The 25,951-nt window shown below is 45.8% G+C and overlaps 1 protein-coding gene across 4 annotated transcripts in view; it reads left to right on the top strand.

The window, feature by feature from the left end:
• LOC127043896 (dynein axonemal heavy chain 5-like) overlaps positions 1 to 25,951 on the top strand; it is a 644,537-nt gene that overhangs the window by 495,109 nt on the left and 123,477 nt on the right. For 3 of the 4 annotated variants that reach the window (XM_050938120.1, XM_050938119.1, XM_050938122.1), the window contains 8 exons: positions 6,000 to 6,089; positions 6,185 to 6,421; positions 12,925 to 13,092; positions 16,048 to 16,254; positions 18,014 to 18,343; positions 20,635 to 20,841; positions 20,930 to 21,172; positions 22,228 to 22,382. In XM_050938120.1, coding sequence (XP_050794077.1) covers positions 6,000 to 6,089; positions 6,185 to 6,421; positions 12,925 to 13,092; positions 16,048 to 16,254; positions 18,014 to 18,343; positions 20,635 to 20,841; positions 20,930 to 21,172; positions 22,228 to 22,382 — 1,637 coding nt within the window. The remainder of the gene's footprint in view (positions 1 to 5,999; positions 6,090 to 6,184; positions 6,422 to 12,924; positions 13,093 to 16,047; positions 16,255 to 18,013; positions 18,344 to 20,634; positions 20,842 to 20,929; positions 21,173 to 22,227; positions 22,383 to 25,951) is intronic. The other variant, XM_050938121.1, reaches the window with a different exon arrangement.

The raw sequence follows: 25,951 nt of genomic DNA on the forward strand, positions 1-25,951 counted from the left end.
ACCAAGGGGGGCAGAACCAAGGCTCCTCTAAGCCCCCGCCTGGACCCAAGCCTTCATTTTGAAGGTGCGCCCGAGGGCGCAGTAACAGTTTCCCCCATGGATCCTTCCCCCCCGTTTTCCAACCGCCTTTCGTTTTTCCTCCCGGGGTGGACCCAAATAACATCGGACCGCTGGGTCTTACGCACGGTGCAGACGGGATACCACCTGCAGTTTGTATCATTTCCTCCTTCCCGCCCCCCTTCCTCGTCCCTCTTCAGGGACCCCTCTCACGAGCAATTCCTTCGGCAGGAGGTACAGACGCTCCTCAGCAAAGGAGCTATAGAGGCGGTTCCGGAAAACGAGAAAGGCAAGGGGTTTTATTCCCGTTATTTTCTGATCCCCAAGGCCAAGGGAGGCCTCAGGCCTATCCTCGACCTGCGAGAGCTCAACAAATACCTGGTGAAGTTGAAGTTCCGCATGGTATCCCTGGGGACCATTATCCCATCCCTGGATCCGGGAGACTGGTACGCCGCCCTCGACATGCAGGACGCGTATTTTCACATTGCCATTTGGCCACACCACAGACGTTTCCTTCGCTTCGTGGTGGGCCCCCTTCATTACCAATTTGCAGTCCTCCCATTTGGCCTTTCTACGGCCCCGAGAGTGTTTACAAAATGCATGGCAGTTGCTGTGGCACATCTTCGACGCAGTCGTATCCACGTGTTCCCTTATCTAGACGATTGGTTGATTCGGGGCACGTCGGAACGGAAAGTCTGCAGCCATGTCCGCGTGATCACCGGCATGTTTGCTACTTTGGGCCTCTTGATAAACATGGACAAGTCCACCCTGATCCCCACGCAGAGGGTGGAATTCATCGGGGCCGTCCTGGACGCCACTGTGGCCAGGGCTTTGCTGCCGTTGCAGAGGTTCCAGGCATTGTCGGCGATCGTTCAACGACTGCGGGCAGCCCCCTTGACATCAGTGCGGACATGTCTAGCCCTGTTAGGCCACATGGCGGCTTGCACCTTTGTGACCGGTTATGCTCGGCTCTGTATGAGGCCCCTCCAGTTGTGGCTCATCGATCATTACCGGCCGGCAAGACAGCCGCTAGACATGCTGATCACGATCCCCCAAGGGGTGTTAGATTCTCTCGGCTGGTGGCTAGACCAGTCCGTGCTATGTGCGGGGCTCCCTTTCCACCCACCTCAGCCCTCGGTGTCCCTCACAACGGATGCCTCAGATCTAGGCTGGGGGGCCCACCTGGGGACCCTGAGAACGCAGGGCCTGTGGTCCCAGAAGGAGGTGGGGTTGCACATTAACATGCGGGAGTTGAGAGCGGTCCACCTCGCTTGTCAAACGTTCTGCCATCAGCTTCAAGGTCGTTGTGTCGCGGTGTATACCGACAACACGACGACCATGTACTATATCAACAAGCAAGGCGGCACCAGATCCTCTCCCCTGTGTCACGAGGCGATGCGACTCTGGGACTTTTGTGTAGCCCACTCCATTCACCTCACGGCTTCCTTCCTCCCCGGAGTACGGAACACGCTGGCGGATCGCTTGAGCAGATCCTTCCTGTCGCACGAGTGGTCCCTTCGCCCGGACGTCGCCCTCTCCATCTTCCGGAGGTGGGGTTATCCCCGTGTGGACCTCTTCGCGTCCGGGGGGAACAAGAAGTGCCAAGCGTTCTGCTCCTTTCAGGGCAGGGAGCCCGGGTCGATAGCGGATGCCTTCCTTATTCCGTGGTCGACCCACTTGTACTACGCGTTTCCCCCGTTCCCTCTGGTCCACAGGGTCCTTCTGAAGGTGCGCAGGGACAGGGCTCGCGTGATCATGGTAGCCCCGGCATGGCCCAGGCAACATTGGTACCCCATGCTGCTGGACTTGACCATAGCCGACCCAGTTCCCCTGCCCCTTCACCCGGACCTGATTACCCAGGAGCACGGGACCCTCTGTCACCAGGACCTGCAGTCGCTGCACCTAGCGGCGTGGCTCCTGCGTGGCTGACCGGTTCTGAGCTGCGCTGCTCCACACCGGTGAGGGAGGTGCTTTTGGGCAGCAGGAAGCCTTCCACGAGAGCGACATATTCGGCCAAGTGGAAGCGTTTCTCCTGTTGGTGCGTGGAGAGAAATCTCCGCCCTATGGAAGTTTCGGTGGCCGATATCTTAGACTACGTTTGGTCCCTCAAACAGCAAGGTCTGGCGATATCGTCGTTACGAGTCCACCTGGCAGCTATCTCCACCTTTCACCCGGGTGCGGATGGTCGCTCTATTTTCTCTCACCCGACGGTGTCTAGATTCCTTAAGGGACTGGAACGTTTATACCCTAACGTCCGTCTCCCTGCTCCAACCTGGGATCTTAACCTGGTGTTGTCCCGGCTCATGGGACCCCCCTTTGAACCGTTAGCTACTTGCTCCCTACTCTATCTCTCTTGGAAGACTGCCTTTCTAGTAGCTATCACCTCAGCTAGGCGGGTGTCGGAACTCCGGGCTCTTGTGGTAGACCCCCCGTATACAGTCTTCCACAAAGATAAGGTGCAGCTGAGGCCACACCCTGCCTTTCTTCCCAAGGTAGTCTCGTCCTTCCACATCAGCCAAGAGATATTCCTTCCGGTTTTTTTCCCGAAACCTCACTCCTCAGGCAGGGAGCAGCAGCTCCACTCGCTTGATGTCCGTAGGGCTCTCGCGTTCTACGTGGAGAGGACCAAGCCCTTCCACAAATCCCCCCAGCTTTTCGTGGCGGTAGCGGACCGCATGAAGGGGCTTCCTATCTCCTCCCAGAGGTTATCCTCATGGGTAATGTCCTGTATCAGGACCTGCTATGACTTGGCCCACGTCCCTACGGGCCGTGTGACTGCGCATTCTACTAGGGCGCAGGCGTCGTCGCTGGCTTTCCTCGCCCATGTGCCCATCCAGGAAATCTGTCGGGCAGCGACCTGGTCATCGGTCCACACCTTTGCTTCCCACTACGCCCTGGTCCAGCAGTCAAGAGAGGATGCGGCCTTCGGATCTGCAGTGCTCCATGCCGCGACTTCTCACTCCGACCCCACCGCCTAGGTATGGCTTGGGATTCACCTACCTGGAATGGATGTGAGCAATCACTCGAAGAAGAAAAGACGGTTACTCACCTTTGTAACTGTTGTTCTTCGAGATGTGTTGCTCACATCCATTCCACACCCGCCCTCCTTCCCCACTGTCGGAGTAGCCGGCAAGAAGGAACTGAGGAGCGGGTGGGCCGGCAGGGATATATATTGAGCGCCATGGCGGCGCCACTCCAGGGGGCGACCTGCCGGCCCACTGGAGTTGCTAGGGTAAAAAGTTTCCGACGAACGTGCACGCGCGTCGCGCACACCTACCTGGAATGGATGTGAGCAACACATCTCGAAGAACAACAGTTACAAAAGTGAGTAACCGTCTTTTACTCACCTTTGTAACTGTTATTCTTCGAGATGTGTTGCTCATATCCATTCCACACCCGCCCTCCTTCCCCACTGTCGGAGTAGCCAGCAAGAAGGAACTGAGGAGCGGGCGGACCAGCAGGGGTATATATCAGGCACCATACCGGCGCCACTCCAGGGAGCGACCTGCTGGCCCACCGAGTGTTGCTAGGGTAAAAAGTCTCCGACGAACGTGCACGCGGCGCGCGCACACCTAATTGGAATGGATATGAGCAACACATCTCGAAGAACAACAGTTACAAAGGTGAGTAACCGTCTTTTTTCAAGCTTCAAATACAGGATTACTCACATTAGACCCAATATCAATAAAAACACAGATATAAATAACTTATAAATAGGTAACATGTAGAAGAACAGTGTGGATAATGCTGCAGAAGGGAAATATACTCACCAGGGACAGAATCTGTCTTCACTTACCACTTGTACAAAACCACTTAAATTGATGTGAATTAAACTAAATTTGGCTCCAAATTAGGTGAGCAATCAAATGCAGTATTTACAGTTGGTTTACAAGGAACAATCATTTCTGTGATTATAAAGCATTAAAGATCAGTATATAAGGTGAACATTATTCATGAATGAAATCTCAGGGTGAGTTCATAATCAGAAATGTGAATGAGAGTTGCCATATTATTTTGTCTGGCAATTTGTACTAAGCCATAATGTAATGGGACTGCTAAAGTGAATATTGTTATAATTCTTATCATGGTAACATTATGTTAGAAGACCAGAAATAATACCAATATTTTAAATGTATTTTCATTATCAAAGGATCCCAAAACTCTTAGATATACAAGAACCACTTCACCCACTACTGAACACATGTGGTGTGGAATTGTAGCAGTTATTTAATAGCAAACGACAATAGTGGACAACAGTTTAGGACAGGAAGTGAAGAAGATTACGTATCAGTATGAAACGTTGGGGAAAATGTATCTATTTACTCATTTATAAAATATACACAATTACAAAAGTTCAGCTTTCTGTATAAAATGTAATATAAAGGCCAAAAGAAAAGAGAAGAATAAACTCACAAAAACCTATTTTCAGTAGAATTAAAACTATCTTTGAGGTCTCTTTTTTCCATAGGAATTTTTTCAGTCAGGTTACTGTGACCCTCAGAAGTGTTTTCAAAATACTAAACTTTACTGTCTGTATCTGAAATCCTAACACTAAGCTCTACTTTCACATTTCCTCTCTCTGAGCGATAGAGCCTCCTATAACTGATAGAGTTGCTTTTTTGCAAGAGGTAAGCATCTGGGGGAGTTTCTGGATATTGAAGTAATTAGAGGAATCCCACAAAGAGGATGCTCAGTTAGTGGCGTTGGTCCTTTTTGTCACAGAATATAAAGCTGTAAAATCTGTTGTTGCTTTGATGTAGGCAACTTGAGCTTCATCGTTTTCTTGCACAATTAGATACAGAGCAATTGTCATCCTGGATCAGACTTAAGGTTCATCTAGTCCAGCGTCCTATCTCTGCAGTGGCTAGAAACAGATGCTTCAAAGAAACTTGTAAAAGCACTGCAATAGACAGATGTGAGATGATTTGGTCTCCACATTAGATCTCATCCTGATCTCTGACAGTTGAAGACTAGCATTAGCCTTGGAGCATGAAGTTTAATCTCCCGTCCAAAATTTTTGTTAACTTTATTATGACTCTGGCTATTTTTATCAATATAAATGTCCAAACCCTTTTTTAAGCAAGCTAAATTCTTCTGGCAGTCAGTTCCACAGACTACACATCTTGAGAAAAAATATTTCCTTTTATCAGAGAATTTGCCATCTTTTAATTTCATTGAATGTCCCCTTGTTCTTGTGTTCTGAGACAGGGAAAACAAAAGATCCTGATCTAACTTCTCAATGCCATTAATATTTTTATATACTTTTTATCATTTCCTCTTATTATTTCTCCAGTTTCTCTATGTCTAAACAAAATATCCAAATAAATGATAAACTCATTTAAACTATCTTCCTGGAGCTTGCAGCCTACTTTCTTCCAATGTACTGAAAGCATTTAAAAATATAGTAATAGAAATTTATTTGAAGTGCATTAGAAACTATAACACTGATTCTCCTCTCATGTCGGTTTAAACCAAGGACCTCATTGCAGTTACACTAGTGAAAAACCAGTATGAGTGAGGGGAGAATTCTACTCTAGAAAGTAAGGAGATGGTCTAATGTATGTATTGTTATGGCAAGCTTTGTGTTGCTGTCTTCCGACCAAAAAAATGCGAACAATAAATGTGCAGAAGATATATGGCAGATCCCCAATGTAACTCAGGAACACTTTCTGAATTGCTCCTTTTGAAAGTTGCTTTATGTAGCCATTATGAATAATTTCACTGACTGTGATACATCAAAGCTACCTATTTAGGATGTTTGCTAATAGTGACTTCATGTTTTTAATTTGAATGTTCGTACTCACAGAAACTGAAGTGAAATGTATTTAAGTCACATCATAAAGCGATTGAACGCTTGTATTAAAAATAAATCATGGCACTGATTGTTAGTTTTTTAAATGGGTTTCTTTATACTCAGATGAACTTAATGTTTTTCTTTGCAGGATTTGATTGATTTTGTTTTCACTGCTGTGACACCGAAAATGCCAGTTTTAGAATGCATGTGCATCAAACAAGCTATTGACCTCCTACAGGTAGATATGACATCTGGTTATCTGTCTCTTATTCTGTTATTTGTGCCTGGATATTGTTCAGAGCAAGCAATGGTTACACACTGTCTTTTTTACAGGGTTTATTGGCAGACAGAAATGAGAAGCAGCCCAACCAAGAGCATTTAGCTCGCTTGTTTGTTTTTGCTATAATGTGGTCAGTAGGAGCTCTTCTGGAATTGGATGACAGAGTGAAAATGGAACTGTTCTTACGGAATCATTCTGTAACACTGGAACTTCCAGCTGTCAATGGAGAAGAAACCATGTTTGAGTTTGGTATTAGTGATTGTGGTCAGTGGGAACACTGGTCAAAGAGGGTTTGTATGCCGTAATATACTAGTTCTTTCTTTTGAGTAAGCGTGATAAATATATTAGACAAGAAAAACATTGTTCTTCTTTGAGTGATTGCTCATATCCATTCCAGTTAGGTGGGCGCGCTGCGCGTGCATGTTCGTAGGAAGATTTTTACCCTAGCAACTGCGGTGGGCCGGCAGGTCGCCCCCTAGAGTGGCGCCGGCATGGCCCCTGATATATACCCCTGCCGGCCCGCCCGCTCCTCAGTTCCTTCTTACCACCGTGCCGGTCGTTGGAACTGTGGAGCGCGGCATAGCTGTCCTCCACATCCCTAGTTCTCCATTGTCTCATTGTTCTAATAGTTGTATATATAGTTGTAATTAGAGTTTTTAGTATTAGTTGTTAGTTGTAGTACTTGTTGTAAATAGTTAGTGGGCTTGGGCTCTAGCCCTCCCCCATGCCCGGCACCGGGCCCATGCCCGGCTCGCCAGGGTTTAAACAGTGCTTGGCCTGCAAGAAGCCGATGCCAACGAGCGATCCCCACGACGCCTGCCTGAAGTGCCTTGGGGAATCGTATATCTCTGAAAAGTGCCGCATTTGTAAGGCATTTAAGCCAAGAACAAAGAAGGAGAGGGATCAGCGCTTAAAGACCCTCTTGATCGAAGCAGCGCTTAACCCTCCAGCCTTGACGCCGAGCACCGGCTCCGCTCCGGCACCGGACCGCTCCGGCACTGGGAAGACGCCGCAGCACCGACCTTCCCCGGCACCGGGCCCAGAAGCAAGGCCTTCAACGTCTGCCACTCCAGCCAAGCAGACGCGGACGGAGCATCCGGCACCATCTACTGCCGCAGCACCGATGATAGGGATTCCATCGACTCCGGGCCCGAGAGGTCCGTCGAGTCCGGTCCCTCACAGCTCCTCCATAAGATCCGGGGTCGAGCTAGTGGTTCCCTCGACGCCAGAGATATTTGCTTCGGCTCAGGACCTGATTGCTTTGACTGAGCCTACGCTACCTCAACCCCCGGTGCCTCCGGTGCGGGTTCTGCAGTCAAAGGGCAAGCCTACGGCCTTGCAAGCTCCATCTCCGGGTTCACCGAGCCGGCACCGATCCCCGTCAAGATCCCGGCACCGTGGACGATCTCGGTCGGGATGCCGCTCGCAGTCCCGGCTCCGCTCCCCGCGGCGGTACTGGTCGTACTCGCGGCGCCGATCCTCTTCACGGAGGTCCCGGTACTCCCGGCACCGTTTTGGCTTGAGCCACCGCTACCGGCACCGAGATTCCAGAAGCTGCTCCCATCGTCGGCGTTTGACATCCAGGTTGACCTTCCAGCACCACGCTGGTTGTAGGTTCCGATGTCAATCCCGGCACCGGTATGACTCCCGGCACCGGTCCCCAGCACCGAGGAGGTCGCCATCGTCTAGACTGAGGGACCCGTATCAGTCCCGTTCGGCTCCATTTTGGCCATCCCGACAGCCGTCTGTCTCCTCTCAGACAGACAGCGCGTACGCTATGGACGCGGACAGGCCTGCTGCTCTCTTCCAGGATCCCCCTCCTCAGGAACATGGACCACAGCAGTGGAGCTTCTGGACCCCCTGGGCATATCATCAAGCCCAAGGGCAGCAACAGGTTCCCCCACGTCCAACAACGTCAGAGCACAGGGCTCCGGAGGCCGCACTGTCTCGTCCTCCCCCGTCCCCCGCAGAAGAGGGATTGTCTCACTAGCGGGACCCTGACCTCCCTCCAGAGCCGGAAGCATTACTCCAGACAGAGCATCCTGCAGATCCACTCCTGCCGGGGGTCTCCTCCTCATCCTCCCCAGATGAGGCAGTGGCTGGAACAACATCCACCAGCCCTCCTCCGCTCGACCTCAGAGCGCATCAAGACCTCCTCCGGCGCGTGGCGCAAAACATGAATTTACAGGCTGAGGAGGTCTCAGAAATTGAGGATCCGGTGGTGAGCATATTGTCTGCAGATGCTCCCACTCGTGTCGCCCTTCCCTTTATACGGACCATTCAGGCCAATGCCACTACCATCTGGCAGTCGCCGGCATCAGTTCCCCCCGCGGTCTGTGGCGTGGAACGCAAATACATGGTGCCCTCGAAAGGGTATGAGTATCTCTATGTCCACCCACCCCCGTGCTCCCTCGTCATACAATCTGTGAACGAGAGGGAGCGTCATGGCCAACAGGCCCTGGCACCGAAGTCTAAAGAAGTGAGGCGCATGGCCCTGCTTGGCCGAAAGGTCTATTCTGCGGGCGCTCTCCAACTTCGAGTGTCCAATCAACAAGCTCTCCTTAGCCGCTACACTTACAACACGTGGGCGGCAGCGGACAAATTTAAGGAGTTGCTTCCACAAGATGCACGTCAGGAGTTTGTGGCAATCCTTGACAAGGGCAAGAAGGTGGCACGAACTTCTCTGCAAGCATCCCTTGACGCCGCAGATTCAGCCGCCAGGACCCTGGCTTCTGGCATGACCATGCGCCGGATTTCCTGGCTTCAGGTCTCTGGTCTTCCTCCGGAGCTCCAATACACCATACAGGACCTCCCGTTTGAAGGCCAGGGCCTGTTTTCGGACAAGACCGACCCCAGGCTGCAAAGCCTTAAAGACAATAGGGTCATTATGCGCTCCTTGGGGATGCATACACCAGTCACCCAGCGCAGACCCTTCCGGCCTCAACAGCAGCTCCGCCCCTACCCTCAACCTCGCCAGAGGCAGGACTTCGCCAGACGCCGAAGTAGGAACGGCCGGCGTAGACAATCGGGCAACCAAGGGGGGCAAAACCAGAGCTCCTCCAAGGCTCCCTCTGGCCCAAAGCCTTCATTTTGAAGGTGCACCTGAGGGCGCTGCACCAGTTTCCCTCCCGGATCCATCCCCGCCCTTCTCCAACCGTCTTTCGTTTTTCCTCCCGGCGTGGTCCCGACTGACATCAAACCGTTGGGTCTTATGCACATTACAAGCTGGATACCATCTGCAGTTTGTTTCGCGCCCTCCCTCCCGCCTCCCTCCTCCGTCCCTCTTCAGGGACCCCTCTCACGAGCAACTCCTTCTTCAGGAGGTGCGGACACTCCTCGACAAAGGAGCCATAGAGGAGGTTCCAGAAGCCGAGCGGGGAAAGGGGTTTTACTCCTGTTACTTTCTGATCCCCAAAGCCAAGGGAGGCCTCAGGCCTATCTTCGACCTGCGTGAACTCAACAGATACGTTGTGAAATTGAAGTTCTGTATGGTATTCTTGAGGACCGTTATCCCATCCTTGGATCCTGGAGACTGGTACGTTGCCCTCGACGTGCAAGACGCATATTTTCATATAGCCATCTTCCCGCCGCACAGACGGTTACTTCGGTTCGTGATCAACCGCTGCCACTATCAGTTCGCGGTCCTCCCGTTCGGCCTTTTCACGGCCCCGAGGGTGTTCACCAAATGTATGGCTGTAGTCGTTGCCCACCTCCATCGCAGCCGCATACATGTATTTCCGTACCTCAAAGACTGGCTGATTTGGGGGTCATCGGAGGCACCAGTCCTCAGCCATGTCCACATGGTCAGCAGTCTCTTCGAGAACTTGGGTCTCATCCTCAATATAGAGAAGTCAACGCTAATCCCCACTCAGAGGATAGAGTTTATCGGAGCACTTCTGGACTCGACTCTGGCCAGAGCCGTTCTTCCTCTAGCAAGGTTCCAGACCTTGATGGCCATTATACGACGACTGCAGTCAGCACCCTTGACCTCCATACGCACGTGCCTAACTCTATTGGGCCACATGGCGGCTTGCACGTTTGTCACGTGGTATGCACGGCTGCGCATGAGGCCCCTCCAATCCTGGCTCATCAGTCAGGACCGTCCGGCCCGGCACCTTTTGGACGCGGTTGTTACCGTTCCCCAGGACATACTAGATTCCCTGAGGTGGTGGCTGGACCAGTCTGTGGTATGTGCGGGGTTGCCGTTCCATCCTCCCCAGCCTTCGGTGTCCCTGTCTCGGAACCCTACGGACACAAGGTCGGTGGTCACCTTGCGAATTAGCCCTCCACACCAATGTACAGGAACTGAGGGCAGTCCGCCTTGCTTGCCAAACATTCCATCTTCAACTTCAAGGTCGCTGTGTCTTGGTATTCACCGACAACACAACGACCATGTATTACATCAACAAGCAGGGCGGCACGAGGTCTTCTGCCCAGTGTCAGGAGACCATGAGGCTTTGGGACTTCTGCATAGCCCACTCCATTCACCTCATCGCATCCTACCTTCCCGGGGTTCGGAACACGCTGGCGGATCACCTGAGCAGATCCTTCCTTTCCCACAAGTGGTCCCTTCGCCCAGACGTTGCCCTTTTGCTCTTCCAGAGGTGGGGATGTCCACGGATGGACCTCTTCGCTTCCCGAGGGAACAGGAAATGTCAGATGTTCTGCTCCTTTCAAGGCCGGGAACCAGGTTCAGTAGCAGATGCCTTCCTTATCCCATGGACGACGCATCTGTTCTACGCATTCCCTCCGTTCCCGCTCGTCCACAAGGTCCTTCTGAAGGTGCGCAGGGACAGGGCCCACTTGATCATGATAGCTCCAGTGTGGCCCAGACAACATTGGTACTCCATGTTGCTGGACCTGTCTCTAGCCGACCCTGTCCCCCTGCCCCTTCACCTGGACCTGATCACTCAGGATCACGGCAGGCTACGTCACCCAGACCTGCAGTCCCTGCACCTCACGGCGTGGCTCTTGAGTGGCTGACCCGGTCCGAGCTCCGTTGCTCTACCCCAGTGCGGCAGGTGCTCCTGGGCAGCAGGAAGCCTTCCACCAGAGCGACTTATTCAACGAAATGGAAGCGCTTCACCTGCTGATGTGCGGAACGCAGTCTCCTCCCCGCTGAGGTCTCTATTGCCATTATCTTGGACTACATCTGGTCCCTCAAGGAACAGGACCTGGTGATATCATCTCTTCGGGTTCATCTGGCGGCCATCTCCACTTTTCACCCGGGGGAGGATGGCCGATCGGTGTTCTCTCACCCTATGATGATGAGATTCCTTAAAGGCTTGGAGCGTCTCTACCCCCAGGTTCGACGCTCTACCCCTATCTGGGACCTGAACCTAGTTCTCACCCGGCTCATGTCCCCTCCATTTGAGCCATTAGCGACTTGCTCCCTGCTCTATCTCTCCTGGAAGACTGCCTTCCTGGTGGCCATCACCTCAGCCAGAAGGGTGTCGGAGCTCCGGGCTCTCACCGTAGATCCCCCCTATACGGTGTTCCACAGGGACAAGGTCCAGCTGAGACCGCACCCAGCCTTTCTCCCCAAGGTGGTCTCAGCCTTTCATGTCAACCAGGACATCTTTCTCCCTGTCTTTTTCCCGAAACCCCACTCGTCCTGCAGGGAACAGCAGCTTCACTCGCTGGACGTCCGTCGAGCGCTTGCGTTTTATATAGAGAGAACCAAGCCGTTCCGCAGAACCCCCCAACTCTTTGTGGTGGTAGCGGAACGGGCCAAGGGGTTACCTGTTTCCTCTCAAAGAATCTTCTCGTGGGCAATGTCCTGTATCCGAGCCTGTTATGACTTAGCTCGTACTCCTCCAGGTCACGTGACTGCACACTCTACCAGGGCTCAAGCGTCATCGACAGCTTTCCTTGCCCACGTGCCCATCCAGGAGATCTGTAGGGCAGCGACCTGGTCCTCCGTTCATACTTTCGCTTCCCATTATGCCCTGGTCCAGCAGTCCAGAGATGACGCGGCCTTCGGCTCCGCAGTGCTACACGCTGCGACTTCTCACTCCGACCCCACTGTCTAGGTAAGGCTTGGGATTCACCTAACTTGAATGGATATGAGCAATCACTCGAAGAAGAAAAGACAGTTACTCACCTTTGTAACTGTTGTTCTTTGAGATGTGTTGCTCATATCCATTCCACACCCGCCCTCCTTCCCCACTGTCGGAGTAGCCGGCAAGAAGGAACTGAGGAGCGGGCAGGCCGGCAGGGTTATATATCAGGCGCCATGCCGGCTCCACTCTAGGGGGCGACCTGCCGGCCCACCGGAGTTGCTAGGGTAAAAATCTTCCGACGAACGTGCACGCGCGGCGCGCACACCTAACTGGAATGGATATGAGCAACACATCTCGAAGAACAACAGTTACAATGGTGAGTAACCGTCTTTTTTTCTCTCATTAAAACTTGTAATTTAGTTTGGAAAATTATGCCTAATATATTACCATAATATTCTTTTCTGAAGGAATTTTTCTCCTGACACAAATATTTTGGGTCAGAGATTGGGAACAGACAATGGAAATAGTTTGGGAGTGAAACAGGGAAAAAAATCCTGTATTAGCTTTCTCCAGAGCCTATCACCATAATATAATTAAGTTCCCCCAGCAAAGACCAAAGTAGTCTATAAAATGTATAATGGGGGTGTGGGGAGTGAAAATACTCCATCAGTCTTGCACCCCATTCAGGAAAGCAGGGCAGCCTACCGACTAAATGCTAATGAACACTCTGCTTTCAAGAAAAAAGGCTGAAGAAAATGTCTAACCTATTGTTTATATTTTTTCTATTTCAGGTACCTGAATATGTTTATCCTAAAGATTCAGTGCCAGAATATACCTCCATCCTAGTTCCAAATGTAGACAATGTCCGAACAGATTTTCTAATGGACACTATCATGAAGCAGGGGAAAGCAGTTCTACTTATTGGAGAGCAGGGAACAGCAAAAACAGTTATGGTTAAGGTACATAGAACAGAAAAAAAATCCTCCCATCTTCATAGTATAGCATCGGTACAAAAATAATTGACCTGATCACGTGTTACACTGAAATGGGCAGGTTGGAAAATATGATTAAATGCCCACCACATTAAATTATAGTGATTCCCACTGAAACATTTTGCCCAATACACACACATTGTAGTTCAGAAAAGGATACATAATAGCTATTTATCATTTTGCTAGTGATGGTCACAAGACCATGACATAATTGTTAGGGAAGTCACCTTTTTTCAGGTGCCGTCTCCAGATTTCTCACGAGAAGCTAGATTAGAGAGCTTGCTAACAGACGGCCTCTGGCTGGAGCATTTCTTATGTTTCTATCCATGCTCTCTCTGTGGCATATGCATGAGCTATCCTTTTGATCCTTTACCCTAACATTATTTGTCCACATTACAAAGACTTTTTTCAGAAGCTAAAAAGGACAGAAATAAAAACTTCTTTCTTCACTTGGAGATTTTTCAGAGGCCAAGTGTAATAGTTCTTATCTGCCCTCTTCATTGGCTAATAGAAAACCACTTACTGTTCTTTTCTCGGGGAGTAGGGGATGCTACAAGCATTACTCTTAAAGTACCCAATGTTTTGGGGTATTTTTCATTTCTAAAATGCCTCTAGTTAGTCTCATGATCCATGTACAAAATTTAATAACTTACTACATAAGAACCCAAAGTCTAGAAGAAAAGATCTACTTCCAAGTTATAAATTAAGCACCAGTGCACCCTCTAGCTATTCTGCTTCCCCTGGAATGTGAATTTTGAGACCCATCTTAAAGTGGTTTGTACTGATGCCAGTAGCAATTAATACTACTTTTTCAGTTCAGCTGTTGGTGCCACCTTGCGTGCCAATATAATGTCAAGTTCTGTTCCTAGCACCATCTGAGAAAACTGTTTTAGCAGCATGAAGGGGAATGGTATGGATGGTGGTCCTGATATCCTACATACTGGAATTCAGCCAGATGCTAACAATCTCCAACCTTCAGCTGCCACTCCCCTCCCTAAAAATACAGAGATCTTATTCCAAGGAGTGACTTAACTCTCATCCATTCTAAACAGAAAAGAATATCCCTTCACAGAGGGATTTATAATTTTAAAAAGCACCAAGATTCATTCAGTCTCATTTCAGATTAAGGATTACAGTAAATTGCCTCTCCAAGTGGTCATCCTCCTCCTCCTTTACTTTACTCATTACCTGCACCTTATAGAAAGGAATTCCTTGTGTTCAGGAATTGCCAAATATGTGCAACTGCTTTCATAAAAAAACAAAACAAAAATCTCCGAGTACTTTTTTGAAATGGAAAATTTCAGGAGTTAAACTGAAAATTTGGAAAAGTTTTGTGTGTGAATACATAGTGATGGTTATAACGAAGGCTGGTTTACAACCTTTATTATAGTAGTTGCTATTGGGAGTTCTACTGTTCTAAAAGTAGAAGGCCTTATTTACACTGCTATAATACAGTGGAGAACAAGGTCCAGAATCCGGTTAGTAATCTGACATTGAAAGTTCCTGTCCTACAGGTGTCAGAAATAATTTTTAACAACATGACTTCTGCAACAGATCTCAGAAAACCCATTTAAGTCAAAACTATTTATTCCATATATATATAAGCATTAATTATTTGAGCTATAATTATTCTCACCATGTGAATACTTTGTACTAAAAAAATGAGACAGGATTCCTTTTGAATTGTTCTTGCATTTGTAATGTTACACAGGCTATTATTAATATCATTAGGAGAGGGATGGGCAGTGAAATGCTCCAGTTCACCAGCTGCCTGTGATGTTCTTCAAATACCCCAACTATGGATGTTTGAGGAACATCATCTTTTTGTGTCTTCGTCAGAAAAAGTGCTTTTAAAAGGCAGCACTTCTGAAAGGGAGATTCTGGTTTTGAGCAGTCAGCAAAATTGAGATCCTAATGTTGTTCATTGAAATAGCTTTTTGGGGATGGAAAATATTTTCCTTTCTGATATAGCTGATTTTCCTTTCTGAAGTACCTTGGTAGTTCTGCTGTTGATCTGATAGTTATAAAATCTGACTAACAGTAAATGCAGAGCTCTAAATATTCTTTGTTCTGAGGTTCTGAAATTGGAGAATTTCTGTTCAACTCTGTTATAAATGTAAGAATGTAAATTATGTTTGGTATTTTCATTCTTATAGGCCAAGTGAATCTTTTAAAACTGTTCAGTTAAAAATACAATTGAAAATCCCAGGTTTTTAATGCAGCATATGTAGAGACTTATCCTTTTAAACAAAATATCAGAAAACAGTTTCCTCCTTAATGTACCTACCTTGACTTCACTTGATTTCAGGGTTTGTGGATTTCACCTTTGGTACAGTTGGTAATGTTACAAATACCTAAAGCAGTGCAGAGTGTTGAACCTCCTTGGCTGCTTAAGATTATCATCAACAGTAGCAGGGATAATATGAGTCTGTGAACTCAGGTCTTTGTAGGCAAAACACTTTCTGACCTTAACAAAGATTCTCTGCATTATCAGGAAAAGAGAAATATCAGTCTCTTTGATGTGCCTGTTTCTCATTTACACAGGTGCCCCTTTACCTTCAGAAAAAAACGAGTTTAAGATTTATTTGCATTATGTCAAGGGTCGCAACAATTGAAGACATCTGTTAAAACGCTGTAAACTTTAATACTCTACATGGATTAAGAGTTTTTTTGAATTTCAGGTTATAGGCTCATAATGTTTGTTTTAAATAAGCTTCTGTTAATATTTTAAACTAAATAGTAAGTCCAGGATTCTTAAAAGTTGCCATTGATTTTGGTTGCTTCTGTCCATGCGTACCCAATTTGAATTACCTTATGTCTGATTTTTCAGATGGCTGAGTTTCAGTATCTCTCATTGACTTCACCTAGAAATGTGGGTGCTCTGCAGTTCTGAATTACATAAAACATGTGTTTATTTTATAGGGTTATACCAGCAAATATGATCCTGAACTTCATCTGACAAAGCGCTTAAACTTCTCTTCTGCCACTCTGCCAAATATGTTCCAAAGGAGTATAGAAAGCTACATAGATAAAAGAATGGGCACGACCTATGGTCCTCCAGCTGGAAAGAAAATGACCATATTTATTGATGATATTAACATGCCTGTGATTAACGAATGGGGTGATCAGGTGAAAAAATGTTAGCATTAAGTAATAAGTGAATGCAAATGCTTCATGTGTACATAAAGGAGAAGCCAACTTGATACCGTGGTGTTTTTAAGACTTTGAAAATATTTTAAGGAGAACTGAAAATCCATATTTCTTGCTGGGTGTGTTTGCAATAAATACTAGGCCATGTCAACAATGGGGCATTTTGCCTAAAATTCCCAACCATTTGTAGCAATGGTACCACGGGCCAACAGTGTTTTATAGACTGTATCTGTAGACATGTTCTGAACAGTATTTAGGCAACACAGAGCTTAAATACCAATAGGCAACCAGAGTACTGTCAATTCTAGCATTCCTACCATTACTACTGATGGTTGTGGAGAACTGGACATAGCACAAGTGCTAAATACTAGAGGAGAAAATAGCATAGGATGACACATCTCTGTGATATATTGGATTATAAATACCTCAATGCTACTTTTCCTCATAATTGATGAGAAATTGTCAGAATAAAGTGGTCAGAATTAGCATTAAGCTATTTGATAATCACTGTAGCTTTTAGGCCTTTCATCCCAGTTATCTGTAGTACTTGTGGTGTTTATGAACTGGCTGTACTGGAAGTAAAGCAATAGTTTCTATTTTCTACTGAAACAACTATGCTTATCTAGATAGGAAAAGGGAGCATGAGAATCCAGGAAGCAATCAAAGCATCAGTCCAGACTTTAAAGTGCAGTTATCACTAGCTGGATTCCAACCCGATAGTTTAGACAGGTATTTAGGTGCCTAGGTATTTACATGAGTTTTCAAAAATTAATAAATGAATATTTCATATACCTGCCCTTTCTGGAAGTCTGTCTTCATTCTAATTACTCATACACTGGGCCAGCAAGCATCCTTGCTGAGCCTGTACCTCTGAATTTGTAGCTCTGTGAACCCCAGCCAGGTCCTGCAAGCCTTGTAGACCTGGTTTGGAAAGTAAGCATCCTCTCAGTTTCCTGCTTCCTTTCCCTTTGGAAGTAGAGGTTATTCATCATGGGCTACTCCTCAGCCTTCCCCTTCCCATCCAAAGCTCATGTTCTATCATGTCTCCTCCTCTCCTTCCATCCAGCCCCCCTAAACCTGTCTGTCTCACTTCCCAAAGCCCCTATCTAACCATCCCTGTTGCTGAACTAACCACTTCCACTCACTCATCAAGTATCTGTTCCAGTCACTGAATGAATGCATGTGTGTCTCCCTCTCTGTCCCTTCTTGGGCTTCCTGGCCCAGCTGATGCCTCTAGTATGTGGCTGCAGGCTGATTCTCTACCCACCTGCACCTCATGATCTAGGTGGCACCTCACCATGCCTAACCTTGAGGTGCTCAAGTTTTCCTAGGCACCTTCCTTCTCCCTGGCCCCAGTACCCTCTTGCATTGTGACAAATCCAGTTGGTCACCTGGCTATAACTACAATATATACAATTCTGTGCAGCCTGGTCCCACTTACCATCCTGTATAAACATTTCTGAGGTGCTTAGAAGAACTGTTCTAAAAGACAAGTGAGGTTACTAGATAGTTTTGAAAATTCCTGGACAAGTAATCAGTTACAAACTGGACCAGAACATTTGGAATAATTGATTTGTTTTCTTTTGTTGCTTTCCTGAATGATATTCTGTAAACAACATGATTCAATGCAAAGTACTGTGCCTTTTTCTTTTGCCTGCTCATTTATTGTGTAGGAGATTAGGATTCAGATGGACTGTCAAGAAATAATACCTGATTATTCTCTTTATGTTTCTGTAAGATCACCAATGAGATTGTAAGGCAGCTGATGGAGCAGAAAGGTTTCTACAATTTGGAAAAGCCAGGAGAATTCACTAATGTGGTTGACATCCAGTTTGTAGCTGCCATGATTCATCCTGGAGGAGGTCGGAATGACATTCCTCAGCGCCTCAAGCGTCAATTTAGTGTTTATAACTGCACCCTACCTTCCAATTCGTCCATTGATAAAATATTTAGAACAGTAGCTGAAGGCTATTTCTGCGTGCAGAGAGGCTTCCCAGAAGAAATATGTAAACTGGCATCAGCATTAGTACCTACAACTCGAAAAGTCTGGCAAGCAACTAAAGTAAAGGTAAAAAAAATGTGACTTTTGTTAACAAGCCTATACTTGCACCATGAAATGAAAAGGTAGGAGAATTATGTCTTTTTACTATAGCACAGTACCTGTGGAATTTCTGCTTTGATGATAATTAGTATCCACAGGATCCACTATCTGTTGGAAAATGTGATGGTGACAATGATTCTGATAGGATGATATTATTATTTTGTTATTTTATGCTATTTGTATTAGCTCCTGGAAGCCACGCAGGTGAGTCCCCATTGTACTAGGCACTGCACAAATGTCTAGTAAATATAAGTCCCTGCTCCAGGGAGCTTACTTTCTAAATGACAAAACATTGCAGGGGGAAGAAATAAACAAGTTGGACAGAGTGCGGAATATGGGAACAGAGTAACAAAAAATAATAGAGTCTTAGTAATTCTTAGCTGATCACAAGAAATACTCATAACTTGCCATCTGTCTAGCTGTAATCAAATTGTATTTTTATATGCATTTCTAAAGTAATGATAGGAGACCTGAGCAAGTAATTAACAGAGAATAACTTATCATACAAATTTTGCCTCTTTTCTATACTTGAATTGCCTGCAAATAGATTATGAATTTTTTTAATTTATTTGAATTTCTTCAGCAAATAATTCTTGGTTTGCAGATTGTTTGCAAATGATTCACTGTAAATATGCATTATCCGTGCTGTGTTGGCTAGCTGCTTACATCACATGATGGTGTTTCTGTCCCTTGTCTTGATGATGAGCTTAACTAACACACACAGTAGGAACGGCAGATTTACAATATAGAATGTAATTTAAAATTCATTTCTGGCAAATGCTAAAATTTAAAATATTTTTTTTTCTCAAGTTGTTATGCTACTAAAGCTTGAGTGCTCAAATGTTCATAGATATTGAATATGAAAAGGCCACAAACCCAGCTGACTCACAAATCGTTCTGAATTTGAACAAATATTCAAAGCCAATTCCAGTTGTCATAATCTTCCTTGGTCAGCAGAGTTGTGACCATGACTTGAGGCCTGGAGAATAGGAGTATGGAAAGGGAATGAGGAACTGTGCATATTACATGGACCTCAGCAGAGACACAGAGGAACAGCTAGTCAAACTTTTTATAGTGAACAATTTATTCAACAAATATAGGCCTTTTTTCTGTCAGTGGATTGTCTAAGAAGAAATTGTAATTTTTACACATTTGTTCATTGTTCAAAATTGCTCAACACACAAATTTTACCAACATCTTGAATTACAGATCACCGGTGATGTGTTTGCAGTGAGCAGTCAGTCAATTATTTGATGTTCAGGATATTTGAGATCTATGACTGATCACCAAAGTCATATGACATTTGCTTTGCTCGTTGATTGGCTGACGAAATTGTTATCAACTGCTCTATTTTCACCGAAATTAATTTAATGAATCACAAAACTAATTTCATTTTCTAATTCAAGTAATATTGGTTAATAGCCTTAAATTTTCTTCTTGTAAACATTCATTTGAATAAAATTTCGCTCATGAGAAGCAAACAAAATAAGGGGTGCATGTTTCTGAATTGGGATAAAATGTTTGTAAATACTTTCCCCCACTATTTACCCTACTCTCCACAGAGGGAACTGTGCCCCAGGAGAAAAATTAGTGTATTTGTGAACTATTAGAACTCCAAATTTGCTAAATATAAAACAAAAAGGCTAAAGATATCCATTACCTCAGCTGTCTTTTGGAAGAAGAGGGAAAGGGGTTACTTTGCTTTTAAAGTTTTTTGTTTTAAGAACTCCTCTCACCCTTCATCTTCCTCCAAGCTCCTTTTCCTCCTCCCTATCCTCCCTCATTTCCTTCCTCTTCTTCCCCCCATTTCCCTTCATTACTTTGTACTCATGCTTGTGAACAGGACAAATTTCTCAAAAAGAACAAAAAGAGGGAGACAAAACCAGGGGAAGAGGGAGGAGAGGAGCGAGGGGCCAAGAATTGCAGCTGTTTTTAGTGAGGCCTTTCATTCCATGGTTGGCTGAGCTATCCTGACTGCACTTCATTCCTCGTTATTGTGGCTTTGAAGATTTCCGGAGAAGTTGATATCCCACACATAAGCAATTTATGAGCTGATCATCATCCTAATCTTCTTTTAGTTTTGTATGTTAACTGTGTTCTAAATATCATGAATGAATTTCTGCCTTTAGTACAAAATTAATTTTGAGGTTGATTGAAAAAATTCAGTGTTCATTTAATACCACAGTGATAATTATTAAAGAACTATTTCAGTGTTTCTTAAGTAGTTACTTGAACATTGATCTAACATTCTTTTGTAGATGTTACCAACTCCAGCTAAATTTCATTACATCTTTAATTTACGAGATCTCAGTCGTATTTGGCAAGGAATTCTTACAGTTTCCGCTGAAATCTGCCAGAACACCAGTGTTTTGGCTGCTCTCTTCCAGCATGAATGCAGTCGTGTTATTGCAGATAGGTTCATCAGCCAAAATGACAAAGGCTGGTTTGAAGATATGATGAGAAAGGTAAGTTGAATGATGTTCAGTATTCACTTTGAAGGAGGCTTACGAAAAACATAACTGATGATGGTAATATACCATATTTCTTTTGTAGATTGCGTCTGAGGATCATTGTCAAGACTTACTAGGAAATGACCACAAGGAATTATACTTTGTGGATTTTTTGCGTGATGCCCCAGAGGCCACTGGGGATGAACCTGATGAAGTAGAGCTAGAAGCTCCTAAAATTTATGAGTCTATTCCTTCCTTTGATAACTTGGCTGAAAGATTACAGATGTTCATGCAGCAGTACAATGAAACCATCAGAGGAACACATATGGACTTAGTATTTTTCAAGGTATTTGTTTCCCTGATTGATAGTAAACATAGTTATTACTGAAAGTGCCCCCAATATACAGCCCTTCCTTTGTAGATTTCTCTTTATGTAATGATACATGGATTTTATATGGTCCTACCAAGATTGTCATTGAAGTTTGACCAAAACTGCTAATTCTTCATGTTCTGTGAAGAACTCCTGTGTCTCTTACAAACAAGCCATATAGAATACTGTTTATGCCACCAGGCTTTGCTGCTGCCTCAGTTCACACGAATTATTCAGTCACTTTCCAACTCCCAGTCTTTTCCTTCCTGCCTTGAAACTCCAAAACAAAAGCTTGTTGCATGCACTGAGAGCATCCCCTCACTAATTTTCCCCACCCTACCACCCATTGAGGCTACTCCCTCCTAAAAGATCCCTTGTCCCCTTTTTCTTCACAGACACTTCTTCCTGTCTGGGTGTGGTGGACTTACAGACCAGTTTTTAATTGCATCAGCTTACCATACTGACCATCCTGTCCTTTGTCATGTCCACTGCAAGGGATGGGCCTGTTCCCTGGGGCTGAGTGCATGGTTTTGAACTGAATTCAAGTGTGATCGGATTAACATAAAGGCTTGTTTTATTTACTGCGGTCACTGTTCAGGGCATAAATAACATGCTTAATTGCATATAAATTCACTGCTCTTTTACTTTTCCTATTTAGACAAGCTGCTGTTTAGAGAGGTTGTAAATATCTCTCCTCAGAGACCAGGAGCCTCAGTAGGCTTCCTTCCTGCCCCTCTTCTACCCTCAGAGTCACAAGTCCTCTTAGCTCCCCTGAGAGCAGGCACTGCATATGACATGCTCTTGTGTGAGCATGAAATAGGGATGCTCTTTCAGGGCCAGATCTTCTGCCCATTGAAGTAAATGGGAGCCTTTCCATTGATTTCATAGGGCTTTGGATTAGGCCCTGAGTGGACACCAGATAAGGATCTGGCCCCAAATGAAGGCAGTCACTGACTGATGAGTTTCTACATGAAGATGATAGACAATTTTTTTGGTCTTTACATCATTTTAACAATGTTTTCTTTATGCAGGATGCAATGATCCATTTGGTTAAAATATCCCGAATTATCCGTACTCCGCAGGGAAATGCCTTGTTGGTTGGTGTGGGTGGATCTGGAAAACAGAGCTTGACCAGATTAGCATCGCATATTGCTGGATATCAGAGCTTTCAGATTACTCTAACAAGGTAACACAATGCAATATACATAGATGTTGATATATTGGTTCCTTAATCTACTATGTAAATTAACCATTCACAATTAATTTCAAATAGTACAAAGGCTTTCAAGCATTTCAGCCTTAATTGTAAACTACATTTTTCAGCCAGAAGTGCACACTGAGATGCACATTTGGCAGATGGCAGAACTGGCTGGATGTTCTGCTGCCTTAATAATACACGGAGATACAGTAAAAACTTTTGGCAGAAGGCCTTTCTTCTTCCTTTAAGTGATTCTAGCCTACAGTGTTCCTCTATAAAATCCTATTTAAATCCCATTTCAAAAATCTCTCACTTTAAAATGACCAGACTGAATACTTCATTAAGTCTCTCTGTGCAGTATCACTTGTAAATAAACACTTTGAGTGAAAATCTTGCAACTGAAAAGATGCTAGGAGCTGTACCTAAGGGAAAGGGAAAAAAGACACGTCAAGCCCCTCTAGAGGTAGCAAAGAGAGAGACATCAGGAGAGAGATGTGGTGGGCTGAAAGAAAGAGAGAAAGCACAGAAATAGGTTCAAGACAGCACAGAATTTAGTTCTATATCTGTAGGATTCCACTCATTCCATGTGCTGAATAAAATATTTCAGAAACTTTCAGGAATGGATAAATGTTGTGGTGATCAATATAACACAAATTACTGTAATAACGACAGTCACTAAGTGTAGACTAAACTGATGGATTGCTTCAGGTGCCCTGCAGTGGCAGAACGGGGAATAGCTATAGGGCAATGTTAATATTGTGAGGGAAGTGCAGCAGAACTTAGCAATGTTTTCTGGGTAACTGATTTAACCTTGTATCAGAGGTTTGTTATGAAGTGCGTAAGAATTAGTTATGTGGATATTACGAGTATTATTTATTACTTTTAGAAGGCATATTAGAAACAAAATGATCATTTCAAAGATGAACTGATAAAGGAAAGGGGAAAATATTAATTTCAACTTCCATTGGTTAAAAGATACAGTGGATAAAAATACCAGTTTATTAACTATTGACCTGATATTGAACCATCTGAATTCAACAGCAAAATGACCGTTGGCTTCATATGGACAACATTTTTACATATTTGATTTGTGAACAAGCTGAGTCCCTTGTCAACAAAGCACATAGACCCTGAGTTAGTGTCCAGACTCACCCCTTTTTGGAGTTTGGCATAATTGTTGATTCGAAATAAGTAACACAACATAAACCTCAGCCTAAGCTTCCACTTTAAGCTTGGAGGTTCCTAGGGCTTTCCTTTAAGGATCCTCTCGGTTCTCATTCTCAGTTGTCCTAAAAGACAATCCCACATTCTTTATATCTTGGTTAGAAGTAATTGGACCCATTCTCCAGTATGACTCAGCAGTAATTACTCTGAATCTTGATGAAGAACTTTAGCACCTGAGTCTTAGTGACTCATCAGTGCAGTCCCACATTCCTAGACAGGTTCAGAGGCCTGGTCTACACTACGCGTTTAAACCGAATTTAGCAGCGTTAAACCGATTTAACCCTGCACCCGTCCACACAACGAGGCCCTTTATATCGATATAAAGGGCTCTTTAAACCGGTTTCTGTACTCCTCCCCGACGAGAAGAGTAGCGCTGAAATTGGTATTGCCATGTCGGATTAGGGTTAGTGTGGCCGCAAATTGACGGTATTGGCCTTCGAGCAGTATCCCATGGTGCACCATTGTGACCGCTCTGGAAAGCAATCTGAACTTGGATGCACTGGCCAGGTAGACAGGAAAAGCCCCATGAATTTTTGGATTTCATTTCCTGTTTGCCCAGCGTGAAGCTCTGATCAGCACGGGTGGCGATGTAGTCCCAAATCCAAAAAGAGCGCCAGCATGGACCGTATGGGAGATACTGGATCTGATAGCTGTATGGGGAGACAAATCTGTTCTATCAGAGCTCCGTTACAGAAGACGAAATGCCAAAGCATTTGAAAAAATTTCCAGGCTATGATAGACAGAGGCCACAGCGCAGTACTTTGTGACAAGCGTAACAGAAAGCCAAAGAATCAAATGGATGCTCATGGAGGGAGGGCATGGGGACTGAGGACTCCAGCTATCCCGCAGTCCCTGCAATCTCTGAAAAGCATTTGCATTCTTTGCTGAGCTCCCAATGCCTGAAGGGTCAAAAACATTGTCCGGGGTGGTTCGGGGTATATCTCATCAATTTACCACCCCTTTCTCCCCAGTGAAAGAAAAGGGAAAAAAATCATTTCTTGCCATTTTTCAGTGTCACTGTATGTCTACTGCATGCTGCTGGTAGATGGGGTGCTGCAGCGCTGAACACGAGCATCCCCTTCCGGGTGGCAGATGGTGCTATCCATCGTCATCATCAGCCTGTGAGTGCTCCTGGCTGGCCTTGGTGAGGTCGGCCAGGGGCACCTGGGTAAAAATGGGAATGACTCCCGGTCATTCCTGGCAGACAGTACAAAATGCTTGGTAACCGTCCTCATCATAGCAACTGGAGCCTGAGCTCCATCGCCCCCCACCCCCCTTTCACGTCTAAAGAAAAGATTCTGTACTCCCTGGACTATCATAGCAGCGGGTGGCTGTGCTCCTCTCCCCCTCACCCTTTAATGTCCTGCCTGGACTATCATAGCAGCTGGAGGCTGCCTCCCCCTCATTTTATCTCGCTAAAAAGTCAGTGTTTCTTATTTCTGCATTCTTTATTACTTCATCACACAAATAGGGGGACACTGCCACGGTAGCCCAAGAGGGTTGGTGGAGGAGGGAAGCAACGGGTGGGGTTGTTGCAGGGGCACCCCCTAGAATGGCTTGCAGCTCATCATTTCTCTGGGGCTCTGACCCGGAGCGGCTGTGCTCTCTGGCTCTCTAGTAGACTTGCCCCATCTTCTAGGCAGGACTGACTCTATTTTTAGACAAAACATAAAGAAGGGAATGACCCGGGGAGTCATTCCCATTTTTGTCCATGAGCCCCCGGCCAACCTCAGCGAGGCCAGCCAAGAGCACCCATGACAGCAGCAGATGGTACAAAATGATTGATAACCGTCATTGCCAATTTCCAATTGCAAACGGTACAAAATGATTGATAACTGTCATCTCATCGCCAATTTACAATGGCAGCCGGTGCAATAGGGATGGTAACCATCTCTGCTACCTTGCAAAGGCAAATGAATGCTGCTGTGTAGCACTGCAGTACCGCCTCTGTCAGCAGCATCCAGTATACATACGGTGACAGTGACTAAAGGCAAAACAGGCTTCATGGTTGCCATGCTATGGCGTCTGCCATGGCAATCCAGGGGAAAAAGGGCGCGAAATGATTGTCTGCCGTTGCTTTCACAGAGGAAGGATTGAGTGACAACATTTACCCAGAATCACCTGCGACACTGTTTTTCCACCATCATGCACTGGGATCTCAACCCAGAATTCCAATGGGCGGGGGAGACTGCGGGAGCTATGGGATAGCTACGGGATAGCTACGCACAGTGCAATGCTCCAGAAATCTACGCTAGCCTCGGTACATGGACGCACACCACCGAATTAATGTGCTTAGTGTGACTGCGTGCATTTTATACAATCTGTTTTACAAA

Source organism: Gopherus flavomarginatus, chromosome 2 (genome assembly GCF_025201925.1).
Source record: "Gopherus flavomarginatus isolate rGopFla2 chromosome 2, rGopFla2.mat.asm, whole genome shotgun sequence".
Classification (NCBI taxonomy): domain Eukaryota; kingdom Metazoa; phylum Chordata; order Testudines; family Testudinidae; genus Gopherus; species Gopherus flavomarginatus.